The 13,089-nt window shown below is 42.4% G+C and overlaps 1 protein-coding gene across 2 annotated transcripts in view; it reads left to right on the top strand.

Annotated features, from left to right (window-relative positions):
• The window catches only part of SLC28A3 (solute carrier family 28 member 3), a 57,507-nt gene that overhangs the window by 16,505 nt on the left and 27,913 nt on the right, over positions 1 to 13,089 (top strand). For both annotated transcript variants that reach the window (XM_028165121.2, XM_007176939.2), the window contains one exon: positions 10,794 to 10,892. In XM_028165121.2, the coding sequence (XP_028020922.2) occupies positions 10,794 to 10,892 (99 nt within the window). The remainder of the gene's footprint in view (positions 1 to 10,793; positions 10,893 to 13,089) is intronic.

A 13,089-nucleotide genomic window follows, 5' to 3' on the forward strand; every position in this document is an offset into this window, starting at 1 on the left:
AAAACATGCTATCACTTCTTTTGCCAAAATTTCTCCATTTATCATTTGTTTGGCTGGTTCTTCCTCAAGGTGTTTCTTCAAGAAAGCTCACAGAAGTCATATTCCATGAGTACTTGCATGTTTAAATGTATTTTTTTCTAAATCCAACAAATAGAAACCTTCGTCTAATTTTTCTCCTTCAGGTACAGAACTCTTGACTCTTTCCACTTCTCCTTATGTCTCTATCCTTAGAGGTTCCTTTTGCCTCTGGCTCACGAAGATCACGAAGGGAGAATGTCATCAGTGTTCTGTAGCCCTGACTCCTTGCAGCCAACTCAAAGCTCTGTTCAGAGCATTCAGAGGTGACAGAGAATTGTGCCAGGGCAGTGTGACCATGAGTCCCAGGCTGGTCAGGTGGTTTCCTTGGCACCCAGTCTGTGAACCCACACAGGCTGGCAAGAAAAACAGGCACATTTCACGGAGGAGCAGTCTAGCCAGTGCCCATCACCCCACATCACGGATTACGTAAACCCAAGACTTGAGCCAGAGGTTACCTGCACCAAGAGGGTCAGAAGCAATAGGTAAAGATCGGAGGCTTCTGGAATACTGCCTTTGAAAATGCAACCGTTCCAAGGTAATGCTCATGCAACTTGAAAGAAAATTTTAGAAAGAAATGGCCTTAAAATATTTGACATTTGTAGAGTTTTAAAATAGATAGATAGATAGATAGGTAGATAGATAGATAGATAGATAGATAGATAGATAGATAGATGGATGATAGTTAAGAGGGGGGAGGAATGATTGCAATTTGAAGAGATTAGATTCACAAAACAGATGTTGACTTTTACATGCCAACTTTCAACAAGAGGACGAAGTGGCAAAGAGGCGCCACCACCTTTGAGTGGCTGGGCCCCTGCCACGGTAGGTGGGCCGCGTCACGCCACCTCCGGCTCATAGCTTTGCCTCCCTCTCCTGTTCTGCCGCGGGCCCACGATGCCGCAGTACCAGACACAGGAGGAATTCAGTCATGCAGCGGAGAAACTCTACCTCGCAGACCCTATGAAGGCACATGTGGTTCTCAAATATAGGCATTCTGATGGGAGTTTGTGTATTAAAGTAACAGATGATTTAGTTTGTTTGGTGTATAGAACAGACCAAGCTCAAGATGTAAGGAAGATTGAGAAATTCCACAGTCAACTAATGCGACTTATGGTGGCCAAGGAATCCCATCAGTGTTGCCATGGAAACAGACTGAATGGTTTGAAATGAAGACTGTTTGTCATGTTCTTAGGAAGTAAATACCTTTTGAGTTTGAGAAAGTGTTGCGACAGAAAATACTTTATGTAACTAAGTGGGCTATTCAGAAGCCAAGAGATCATTTTTTGTACTTTGTTCTTTAATGTTTACTTTAGAGGGCTAGGAATGTAAATGCTTTCAGTTAGAAAGCCTTTATTTAGTTTTGGAAATGGAACAAGGAATGTCTATCTTGGAAACTTTTTGCAGATTGTTTGATGTTAGGCAAAATAAAAAATTACTCTCTGGTAAGTTTGTATCAGTAATTTGAAAATGAGATTTCAAGAAAAGCCAATTCTTCCTTAAATTTAGTTAATCTGTCTTTAAAAGAAAATTAAATGTAACCGTTTTGCTGGATTGATATATTTCTTTTGGAGCATTAATTTTGTGCTGTTGATTACCAGCAAATACAAAATACGGTAACTGGAATTAACTGTGTACTGCACAGCAGTATAGCTGATTATATATGGTAGTGTAGTCTCAATTATATCTAAAAATAACTATGAAAACAAGTATGCTTAACTTAAACTTTACAAATTTAAACTATATGTTTTGTTTTGTTTTGTTTTGTTTTTATAAATTTATTTATTTATTTTGGCTGTGTTGGGTCTTCGTTGCTGCACGCGGGCTTTCTCTAGTTGCAGCGAGCAGGGGCTATTCTTCGTTGCCGTGCAAGGGCTTCTCATTGCAGGGGCTTCTCATTGAGGTTGCTTCTCTTGTAGCGGAGCATGGTTTCTAGGCGTGCGGGCTTCAGTAGCTGTGGCACGCAGGCTCACTAGTTATGGTGCGTGGGCTTAGTTGGTCCACGGCATGTGGAATCTTCCAGGACCAGGGCTCAAACCTGTGTCCCCTGCATTGGCAGGAGGATTCTTAACCACTGCGCCACCAGGGAAGTCCCTGGTTGTTTTTTTTAACATCTTTATTGGAGTATAATAGCTTTACAATGTTGTGTTAGTTTCTGCTGTATAAAAAAGTCAATTAGCTATACATAAACATATATCCTCATATCTCCTCCCTCTTGCATCTCCCTCCCACCCTCCCTATCCCACCCCTCTAGGTGGACACGAAGCACCGAGCTGATCTCCCTGTGCTATGTGGCTGCTTCCCACTAGCTATCTATTTTACATTTGGTAGTGTATATATATCCATGCCACTACATCTGTGTCTTTATTCCTGTCCTGCCCCTAGGTTCTTCAGAACCGTTCTTTTTTTTTTTTTTAGAGTCCATGAACTCTATTTTTAAATATAAGGGATTCATCGTATCATTAACTTGTTGAGCAAAGACTTACTTTGAATCTAATTTTCAGTGCTCAGAAACATCTGCCAATACTTTAAATGCATGAACAGAATGTTCACTAATGGATTGAAACAACCGTATTACAGAAATATTTGCCACATATTTGCCATCTGTATTTCCTCAGAAGGGCTAAGGTTTATTTGAACTGCTAAATTTTTGCATACCTCTACGACACCCCAACACATTTCTCTCATTACTTAATCAAGGTGTTAAGCATGACTGACACAACTGTTCTCCATTAAACCAGCAATATGATATTATTTGATATTTATCTTATATTTATAACTTGAATTTTACCACCTAAATATAATGTTCACATGTTGATTCCTACATTAAAATATTTTTTGTTAGGAATTTGTGTGTTAACCAACGTTTTAACATGGAAAGTTCCGTTAGCCATATGAATTTTGGCATGTTTCAGAGAGATCAGTAAATAAAATATTACATGAATAAAAAAAAAAAAAAAGAGGACAAATTGACTAAATGCCCCAGAGCAAGCAAGCAAGTAGCAAGCTAAACCATAAAATTAACATAAAAGTTAATGAGTACTTACTGTGTGTGGTACCAGACTGATCACACAGCCCCGCTAGGTAGGTAAAGAAAGCTGTGTTCCCATGTAATAGGGTAGGAGGCCTCAAGAAAGTAAGGCTGGATTTGAACCCAGGTATGACCATGGAACCCAAGATTTTTATCATAATACAGCACCAGTTCATACAGATAATTTACCAATATTCCAAGAAGCAGTCATCTAAGATTTATGTTAAGTCACTGCCTGTGATCTCTTTATATCGCATTTTGGAATTTTAAGTTATTATTTGAGGCTGTTGTTCTAGTCTAGTCCCATTCCATGTTCAGAGAAATGGATACAGAAAGGTTAGATCACTTGAAGAAGCTCAGAAAAGCAACAGAAACTGGAGATGTATTACCAACACCTCCACTTAGACATTTAAGGCTTAGAATATTAAAACATAAGGTAAACTTCTTAAAGAAATAGAGAAAGTAGTTCCGTGCTAGTCCTGTACCACTTGTAGAGACACAGTTTTATCTGTTATTTTAAGTTTGAGAGCCCCTTTTCCATTCATTCAAAAACAGTCATTGAGCACTTGTATGCCTGACACTGTGCTGAGCACATAGTATTCAGCAGAGAACAGAGGACAAAGTATCTGCCTTCTCAGCTTACAGTCCAGGGGGTAAAATACAGATTTACACAGTCCCAAGTCCAAATGACATCACATTCCCATTTTTGTTGCTGGCCTTGGGACTTTGACATCCATGGCAACATTTAAGGCATGCCTTGGTCTCAGAACGCACCACATTGATTGCTTCTGTTACTGAATTAAACACAAGGCCTCCGTCTTGGGGTAGCCAAACCAAAGCCCCCTTGGCTCAGTCAGGGAGTTCTTTCCCACCTGGGCTCATGCTGCCAATAATGAAACTGAATTTGGTGCAAGCCAGACGGGCTTTTATTCTATAGCCCGAGAATGGAGAAGGGGAACTCATGCTCTAAAGGCACCTTCTCCCTGGAGGGAGGGAGTAAGGGAATTCCAAGGGTTAGGAGACAGACAGGTCATCAGGCTCTAGGAAAGGGTGGAGATGTCCAAGGGCAGCTGGGGCATGCGCAGTCTTCCACACTCCTTTGCACACGGCATGAATTGTGCCTTGCAGAGTACAAATCCCTGCTTCGGGCGGAGATCTTAGCACAGTAATGGAGCAAAGGTAACTCTTGATACCTCCAGGTTTCATCTGTGCAGGCGCCTTCCTGTGGTCAAGTCAGAGCCAGCTCTGGGGGGTTGACCACTGCATATCTCTCAAAGCATGTATCTCTCACAGGACAGCTGCAAAGCCTCTCTGCCAAACACCAGGTACTTTTGAAACAAACACAGAGATAGATCAGGCAAGTGTCCTTCAGCGCTCAGGAGATGGTATAGAAACACAGAGATAAATCAAGGCAAGAAAAGTGGTGACCTTTAGTCTACTTTGTCCACTATCTGGTTTTACTGTGGGCCTTTGTGGCAACCCTGTTGATAAAACACAACTAGCCTGCATGGCTAAAAACCAGTTTCTACGCCTGGGGCCTGGGCTGCATAGCATGGATAACACTTCCAGGAAGTTTGCATTAAAAGTGTACAAAGATGTGAAAATAGATACACACACACATACATATGTAGAAAATTAAATAAACAACTTTTATCACCAATCTAATCTGTGCTGGCAGTATAAAGCCCTCCACCCAAGGTATATTATCCCCCTAGAACTCGCCATGTAATGCCAAGCCCTAGAACGAATTAAAGAACTTCACAGCGACTTCTCGGGATCCTTGTCAACATCACTTTGCCAGCTGGGAAATGCCCATCTTTCATACACCTATATGCTCCACATCCAACCAAAGGTTAGGATCAAAGTCTACTTGGGTGAAGGTTTCCGTTCTTGCCCCAGGTCTCAAAGCCCAGCTGTGCCCCCTCAGCAAAGTCAGTCACCCAGTCAGAACACACGGGGCCAGAGCAGCTTCTATAAGGAAGGTGGAAAGAAAGGCCCCCCTGGCACAGTGATGCTGAGTCTCAGCAGAGAAACCGCGGCCGAGAAATGGAAGCCATATTGTTCAATCAGGGCCACAATGGGAGGGAGAGACCAAGTGAGTGGAGCAGGCACAGTTAGAAGAAGAAAGAATGTCAAACTCATCATGGAGACGTGACCTGCCCACAAATGCAGGAGTGCCCATTCATGTTATTTAAAGGGCACAGTTGACTTAGAACCAGTCTATGGGGTCAGAAGGCCACTGTGTTGGCATGAGAAATGACCACCAGAACCTAAATAGAGTTTAAAAGTGGTCACAAGCCTTTCTGGAATCTTCAACACCTCTGTCATTTCTACTCTTGTCTAGAGCCCAAATCAGACTTTCTTAATTGAAAGGGAATTCAATCTGTAGGTACACTACTATGTCTTTAGACATTCCCAAGGCCAAAGGGTCTTGGCCCGAGGGCCAAACCCTATGAGTACAATATGGCCTGCAGTTGGAAAGTCTGAGTTCAGATTCCATCTCATCTACTTCTGGTTGTGCAACCTGAGTCAAGTAATCTTCTCTTTGCCTTAGTTTCCTCATCTATAAAAAGAGGGATCCTGGTACCCGCCTCACAGGACTCTTAGGATCAGATTTCTTTTTTTCTTTTTTTTTTTTTTTGGCTGTGAGGGGTCTTCGTTGCTGCACGCGGGCTTTCTCTAGTTGCAGCGAGCAGGGACTACTCTTCGTTGTGGTGCACGGGCTTCTCATTGCGGTGGCTTCTCTTGTTGCGGAGCACGGGCTCTAGGCTCGCGGGCTTCAGTAGTTGCAGCACTCAGGCCCTAGAGCACGTGGGCTTCAGTAGTTGTGGCATGTGGACTCAGTAGCTGCAGCGCACGGAATCTAGGGTGGGCGGGCTCAGTAGTTGTGGCGCACAGGCTTAGTTGCTCTGCAGCATGTGGGATCTTCCCAGACCAGGGATCGAACCTGTGTCCCCTGCATTGGCAGGTGGATTCTTAACCACTGCGCCACCAGGGAAGTCCGGGATCAAATACTGATACAAAACGTTGTAAAGGGTTTCATGATGTGTCTTGTACCTACTAAATATTATGTAAGTTTAGGTGCACATAAAAGCAAAAACCAAAAGTAATAAGGGAGAAGTTTGTTTCCTGCAGGTAAGTCAGGAGGTGGTAGTACAGAGCCAGAGTGGGAGCACAGCTCAAGGTTTTCAGGGGCCCATACCCCCCACCCCCTGGTTCACCATTTTGACATCACCAAGATGGGGCCCGTGTGTTCATGCCCCAGTTGGAACCATCCACACACCAGGCAGCAGGACAGAGGAGAAGATAGAAGGGACAAAGAGGACCTGCCAGCCATCTCTTAAGGAGCGACCCCAAGCTGCCCCACTCAGGGCTCCACTTCTATTTACATTTCATTGGCCAGAACCTAGTTAAAAGGGAACCCTGGAATCATAGCCTTCATTCTGGGTGGCAATGTGTTCAGCTACAATTCTATAGAAGGGGACCCCCTCCACAAATAGATGGCAGGGGAGGGTGATTTCAGTTTTCAGAACTTCTATTTTCTAGAAGTTATATGGTTTAGAAACTGAATGAAAGGAAGAAATTAATTTAAAAGGCCTCTGTCCACCTGTACCCCCTGGAACAGCCACTGTAGATCTATAGTTGCTCGAACAGCATGGAAATGCAAGATCAGAAAGACAGGTAGGGGGCTTCCCTGGTGGCGCAGTGGTTAAGAATCCGCCTGCCAGTGCAGGGGACACGGGTTCAAGCCCTGGTCCGGGAAGATCCCACATGTCGCGGAACAACTAAGCCCGTGCACCACAACTACTGAGCCTGCGCTCTAGAGCCCGCGGTCCACAACTACTGAAACCCACGCACTTAGAGCCCCTGCTCCGCAACAAGAGAAGCCACCGCAATGAGAAGCCCGCACACCCCAACGAAGAGTAGCCCCCGCTCGCCGCAACCAGAGAAAGCCCGCACCCAGCAACGAAGACCCAACACAGCCAAAAATAAATACATAAATAAATAAATTTATTTTTTTAAAAAAAGACAGGTAGGGAAAAAAACCCAGGCACCGTGTACTCCCGGCTCAAGGATCTGCCTCCAGAGGGAGCCCAGTCCAAGATCATCCTCTTAGGACACTCAGCCACTAATACTAAGTAGAGAAATTAAAAGTGGTGTGCTGTAAATTGCTTAGAAATACTCATACACGACACCCACAATGTTGTTACCCATTCAGTGGACAGGTGTGCCCTCAGAATACAGTCATGGTTATAGGAGTCCAGTGTACTAAGGTATCTATTAATCTGAATTGCTAAATAGATGGAAAGAAACAATGGGCTAAGAAGTAATTATGGGCCACCTGTTATATAGCTCCCATGACTCCAGTTTAAAAAGAAGCAGAGATATAGGTGTTTTAAGGGTCATTTTTCAGGCACCAATTAACACCCACAAACACCCCAATTGTTTCTGTTGGAAATCCTCAGCCGGGAGATATAGTTCTTCTGAAAACACTAAAAAGCCCAAGCATGGGGGCTTCCCTGGTGGCGCAGTGGTTAAGAACCCACCTGCCAATGCAGGGGACACGGGTTCAAGCCCTGGTCCGGGAAGATCCCACATGCCGCGGAGCAACTAAGCCCGTGCGCCACAACTACTGAGCCTGCGCTCTAGAGCCCCCGAGCCAGAACTACTGAGCCCACGAGCCGCAACTACTGAAGTCCACGTGCCTAGAGCCCGTGCTCCGCAACAAGAGAAGCCACCGCAATGAGAAGCCCGCGCACAGCAATGAAGACCCAACGCAGCCAAAAATAAAAATAAATAAATCAAAAAAAAAAAAAAGCCAAGGCATGTAATCTAGCAGGGGTAAAACAATCCCATTAATGTTACAAATACATCCAGAGGTGCTCTTGTTGCCGCTTATGTCCACTTTAACCCCAGCCCCATGCCAACCCTCCCCCTCCCCTCCCCCTTCCTCTTTCATTAATCTTAAAAAGGACAGCTCCGCCCTCTTGTTCCACAAGGAAGTCTCAGATTCTGCCACCAGGTGGCAGGAATAATCAGCACCAAGAAGCTGAAGCTCTTGGAGCCAGAAAATGTCAGGATTCTGGAAGGGACCTTGAGAACACCAAGTCAAAACTATGTTGTCTAGATGGGTGGACGGAGGGGTAGGAAGATATGACCTGCCCAGGGTCACATGTGTAATTAGGGACCTAAAGGACCAAGCCCCCTCTGTTACCTGTGTCCTGTTTTTCCACCAACTCTTGCTGGGTTTTATTTTTAACTTTTTATTAAGCAAATTTTCAGCACCCATGAAAGTGGGAATAGTAAAAGGAGTCCCTAAGTGCCCATCAGCCAGCTTCAGCAATTAGCAACACTTTGTCATCTTTCCACACTATATATATTGTCCCCCACATACCGCTATATTTTGTTTTTTGGTTTTTTTTAAATTTATATATTTACTTATTTCTTTTTGGCTGCACTGGGTCTTCGTTGCTGTGCACGGGCTTTCTCTAGTTGCAGCGAGCGGGGGCTACTCTTCATTTCCGTGCACGGGCTTCTCATTGCGGTGGCTTCTCTTGTTCCAGAGCACAGGCTCTAGGAGCACAGGCTTCAGTAGTTATGGCTCATGGGCTTCAGTAGTTGTGGCGCACAGGCTTAGCTGCTCCGTGGCATGTGGGATGTTCCCTGGACCAGGGCTCGAACTCCTACCCCCTGCATTGGCAGGCAGATTCTTAACCACTGCACCACCAGGGAAACCCCATACCACTATATTTTGATACCAAGTATCCAGAGGTACTACACTGCACTAGATAATGCAACGTTAAAGTCACCTTGGTTCACTAATTCAACAAACAATCGTTAGTATCTGTTATGTGCAAGGAACTGGGTTAAAGTAAGGTATGAGCACTTGTAACACAATAAATCAGTTTGGTCACAAAACTTTTATGCATAAAAGTGTGTGCAGGAAGTTAGACTTTATTCACGTTTATACACTCTTGTGTTTCAGTAAATGGAACATGTAATACAAGCTGGAATTGCTTTTTTTTCCCTAGATCTGTGGGGCCAGCCAGAGATCTAAGTTTAAAATCAAACTCATACACTTGTTCCTTTTTCAAAGACATGGTCGCAGCTGACAGGGCTAGCAGGGAACATGTCCTGAAAAGATACAGGCACCTACCTGACACTGTTTATCTATCTGTTGCCTTACTTGGAATGAAGTACCATATAAAATGTCTCGTTGGGCTGAGATTGGAGAAAGATCGGACCCACCCAAAATAGGTAAAAGATAAATGAACCAGGTATTTGTCACATTTGGAAAAAGCAGTAGGGGGTCAGGATACCCGTCCAAGAGCAAACCCTACTCAGTTTGTCAAAGTAAAATCAAAAAAAGTAAAAATAAAGTTGGTCTCACGAAAGAAGCCATGTTTTTCTTATGCTCATTCCTACCAGAGAATGCTTTCAACGGAACAAAACACATTTTAACATCTCATAGATCCAACGTCTAGGAATAAAATTATCCTGCCCATGGTTTACTATATTTTGTTTTGTTTTATAATTTGAAAGTCTGTGTGATGTGTTGGAAAGGAGGTTGGAAACCAACATGCTTATCTCAGCTCTGCTTGTTAGAAAGTTACATGGCCTAGACCCAGCAACTTTGTTCCGTTCTGTCTTCTGCAAGTTGGACCACACCAATCTTATCTATCATAACAACACAAACCAAAATCATCCATGTTTCAAATATAAACAATGACCTTCAGTACAACACGCACATTTTTCAGGTCATCATGGTACTGGCTGAACCATGCTTTATCTTTAAATCTTGTCATATAAGGAACTGCTAATATTTTATAATTTTGCAGGATAGCAGAGAGAATACGGCAAGCTCAGGGCAGGAGAACTTAGCCTGGGCTTGGAGAAAGTCACGTAGTTCTGTTTGGCTGGGTGTTCATTCATGGTGCCTGCAAGGGGAGCAGAGTGAGGTAAATAAGCAGGATCGTGCAGCCCTGAACCATGCCAAGGAGTGTGCAACTGACTCCACAGGCCAGGAGACTCATTTTATTATGGAGGAAGAGTAGCGAAGAAGGAATATAGACAGATCTGGACGAAAGAAAGATCAGAAGCAGAAAACTGATCAAGAACATGTTTAATCAAAGAAGTGAAATAACACAGAACATTTAGGCATTTGTTAGTCTTGTACTTAAAGCATTCATATCTTTAAGGAAAAAAATATAAGTGAAATATGTGATCCAAATTTTCAACTAAAACTTATTTTTGGTATCAGCCACCATATGTACTATAAGATCATATTAGAAAACGGAAAGATTTAGGGATTTCCCTGGTGGTCTAGTGGTTAGGACTCCGTGTTTCTGTTGCAAGGGGCACAGGTTAAATCCCTGGTCAGGGAACTAAGATCTCACAAGCCGCGCGGCCAAAAAAAAAGAAAACAAAAGGATTTACATTTCTAGATTGAGATAATTTTCTTCTTCCTTATGTGGCTTCTACAGACAGTAAATTGTCAAAATTTTTAAAAATCATCTGTGTTTCTTTATGTGCCAAGCTTCCCTGCTTCTTTCTTTAATCAGCTGACTCATCTAAACACCTCACCTTTGCCATCCCGTCCCTCAAAAGTCTTTGGGTATCATTCATTGAAAGAACATTTGTTTTGTGGCTCTGAAATGTTATTTTTGCGATCTGTATTTTTTCCTAGTGTGATGACGACTGCTTTGAAAACCAGAACACATCAGGAAATGACAACTCACTAAGGAGCAGAGTTGTGCAAAAGAGAGAGCAAGAAAATGGCAAACAGGTACGGCTGGAAAGCAGTGAGTGAATCTTTCACCGTGTTAACTACTGTGCAACAGCTATGGGGACAGAAAGCATGGCACTCAGCTGGCACTCAGAGGAATGAGTTAAATGGTAATTTGAGTGTGTAAGGCAGAGTCATGAGGAAAACACACATGCCCACACAAAGATTTTGTGTTTATACAACTGTGCTCAGAGTTCTCTGATGGGGAGAGTACCCAGGCTTGCTCTGACACTTCACTATTACTATTACTATTAGATTCCAAACTCCATCCCAAGTCAGAAAGCACTGGCTTCAGCAGATAACATCTCAGTTTTAAAGTAAATGAGGCAGAAAAGAGTAAGTAACCATTTAGAAATGGTTCTAAAACTGTGTGCATCGCACCCTACGGTTCCTCAGCGACATCTAAGTGTACACAGCAAGCCGAGGTGCTCTGTGACAATGCCACCTCTTATTTCTTTTATATATTGAATTCTGGGTAGGATCTCATTTTTTTGTTTGTTTGCCTGAAAATATCTTTATTATGTGTTCCCTTTTGATGGATATTTTCACTGAGTATAGATTTATTTTTAATTAAAAAAATTTTAATGAAGTAAAGTTGGTGTACAATATTACATAAGTTACAGGTGTATGGATCTCATTTGAAGATAGCCTTCTGCTAAAAAGAGAGCAAATTGCCCATCTATATCACCCTTAAAAAAGTAATTTTGGGTGCATATTCTGGGGGGAGTTTGCTCATGATAAAAGAATAACTTATTTGAAGTAGAAAATTTGAAATATTATTGCAGCAAAATTTGGAAGACAAAAAATGACCTAATGACCTGTAGTTCCAGCAAAAAACAAAACAAAACAAAAAATCAGTGCCTAACATATTAGAATATAGCTCACTTTAATACAAGTACATATACATCAATAGGCACATGTCACATACATTAGGTTCATGCTTTCATATTATTGGGCCATTGTTTCTTTCATTTAATATATTATAAAAGGTGTTCATATCACTAAGTAGTCTTCAACCAAAAAAAGAGAAAACAATACTTCTTTTCACACAAAAACCTGCACATGGGTGCTTATAGCCGCTTGATTCATAATTGCCAAAACCTGGAAGCAACCAAGATGTCCTTCAGTAGGTGAATGGATAAATAAACTGTGGTCCATCCAGGCAATGAAATATTATTCAGTACTAAGAACAAATGAGCTATCAAGACATGAAGAGACATGGGGGAGCATTACATGTGTATTACTAAGTCACAGAAGCAACCTGAAAAGGCTGCATACTGTATGGTCCCAGCTATATGACGTTCTGGAAAAGGCAAACTATGGAGACAGTAAAAAGATCCCTGGCTGCCAAGATGGGAGAGAGGGGTGAATAGGCACAGAGGAGTTTTAGGGTAGTGAAAACACTCTGTATGATACTATGACAGTTGATACATGTTATTAAATACTTATCCAAACCCACAGAATATAGGACACCAAGAGTGAGCCCTAATGTAAACTACAGACTTTGTCGGTTCATCATTTATAACAAACGTACCACTCTGGTGGGGAAGTCTATAATGGGGAAGGCTGCATGGGGTTGGGGGCGGGCGGAAAAGTATGGGAGATCTCTGTACCTTCCTCTGAATTTTGCTATGAACCTAAATAAAACTGCTCTTTAAAGTCTTTTTTTTTAATTGTTTCACTAAAAAATGTCAGAAACAAAAAATTAGGTATTATTGTAAACAGAAATATGAAGACTGAGGAGTAGCTACTAGATTTGGCAACAATGGTCCTTAGGTTACCTTGGCAGGTGACCTTAGCAGAAGCCATCTCAGTAGACCCCTGGTCACAGTGGCTTGAAAAGTGAGCAGGATGTGAAGGAATGTAACCAAAAGTAAGGGCAATTCTTTCAAGTGGTTTGGCTGTGAAGGGAAGGAGGGAGGGTAGATGTCCCATGGTTGTAGGGTCAAGAAGGTTTTGTTGTTGTTTTGTTTTGTTTTAAAGATGAGAAAGGGCTGGAAAAACCAAAAAAGAAAACAAAAGGAATGCTAGACATTCCATATAGTAGGTAACTTGGGACAATTTCACTCTAAGAAAATAATAATTATGATCATTTAAATCAAAAATGTACCAAACTTTGAATATTGGCCAAGCTTGGTGTTAGGTGGGAAAAAATGAGAAAGGCTTCTCTGGACTCCTGACCTTTGCAGCTACAGCT

Source organism: Balaenoptera acutorostrata, chromosome 6 (assembly GCF_949987535.1).
Source record: "Balaenoptera acutorostrata chromosome 6, mBalAcu1.1, whole genome shotgun sequence".
Classification (NCBI taxonomy): Eukaryota; Metazoa; Chordata; class Mammalia; order Artiodactyla; family Balaenopteridae; genus Balaenoptera; species Balaenoptera acutorostrata.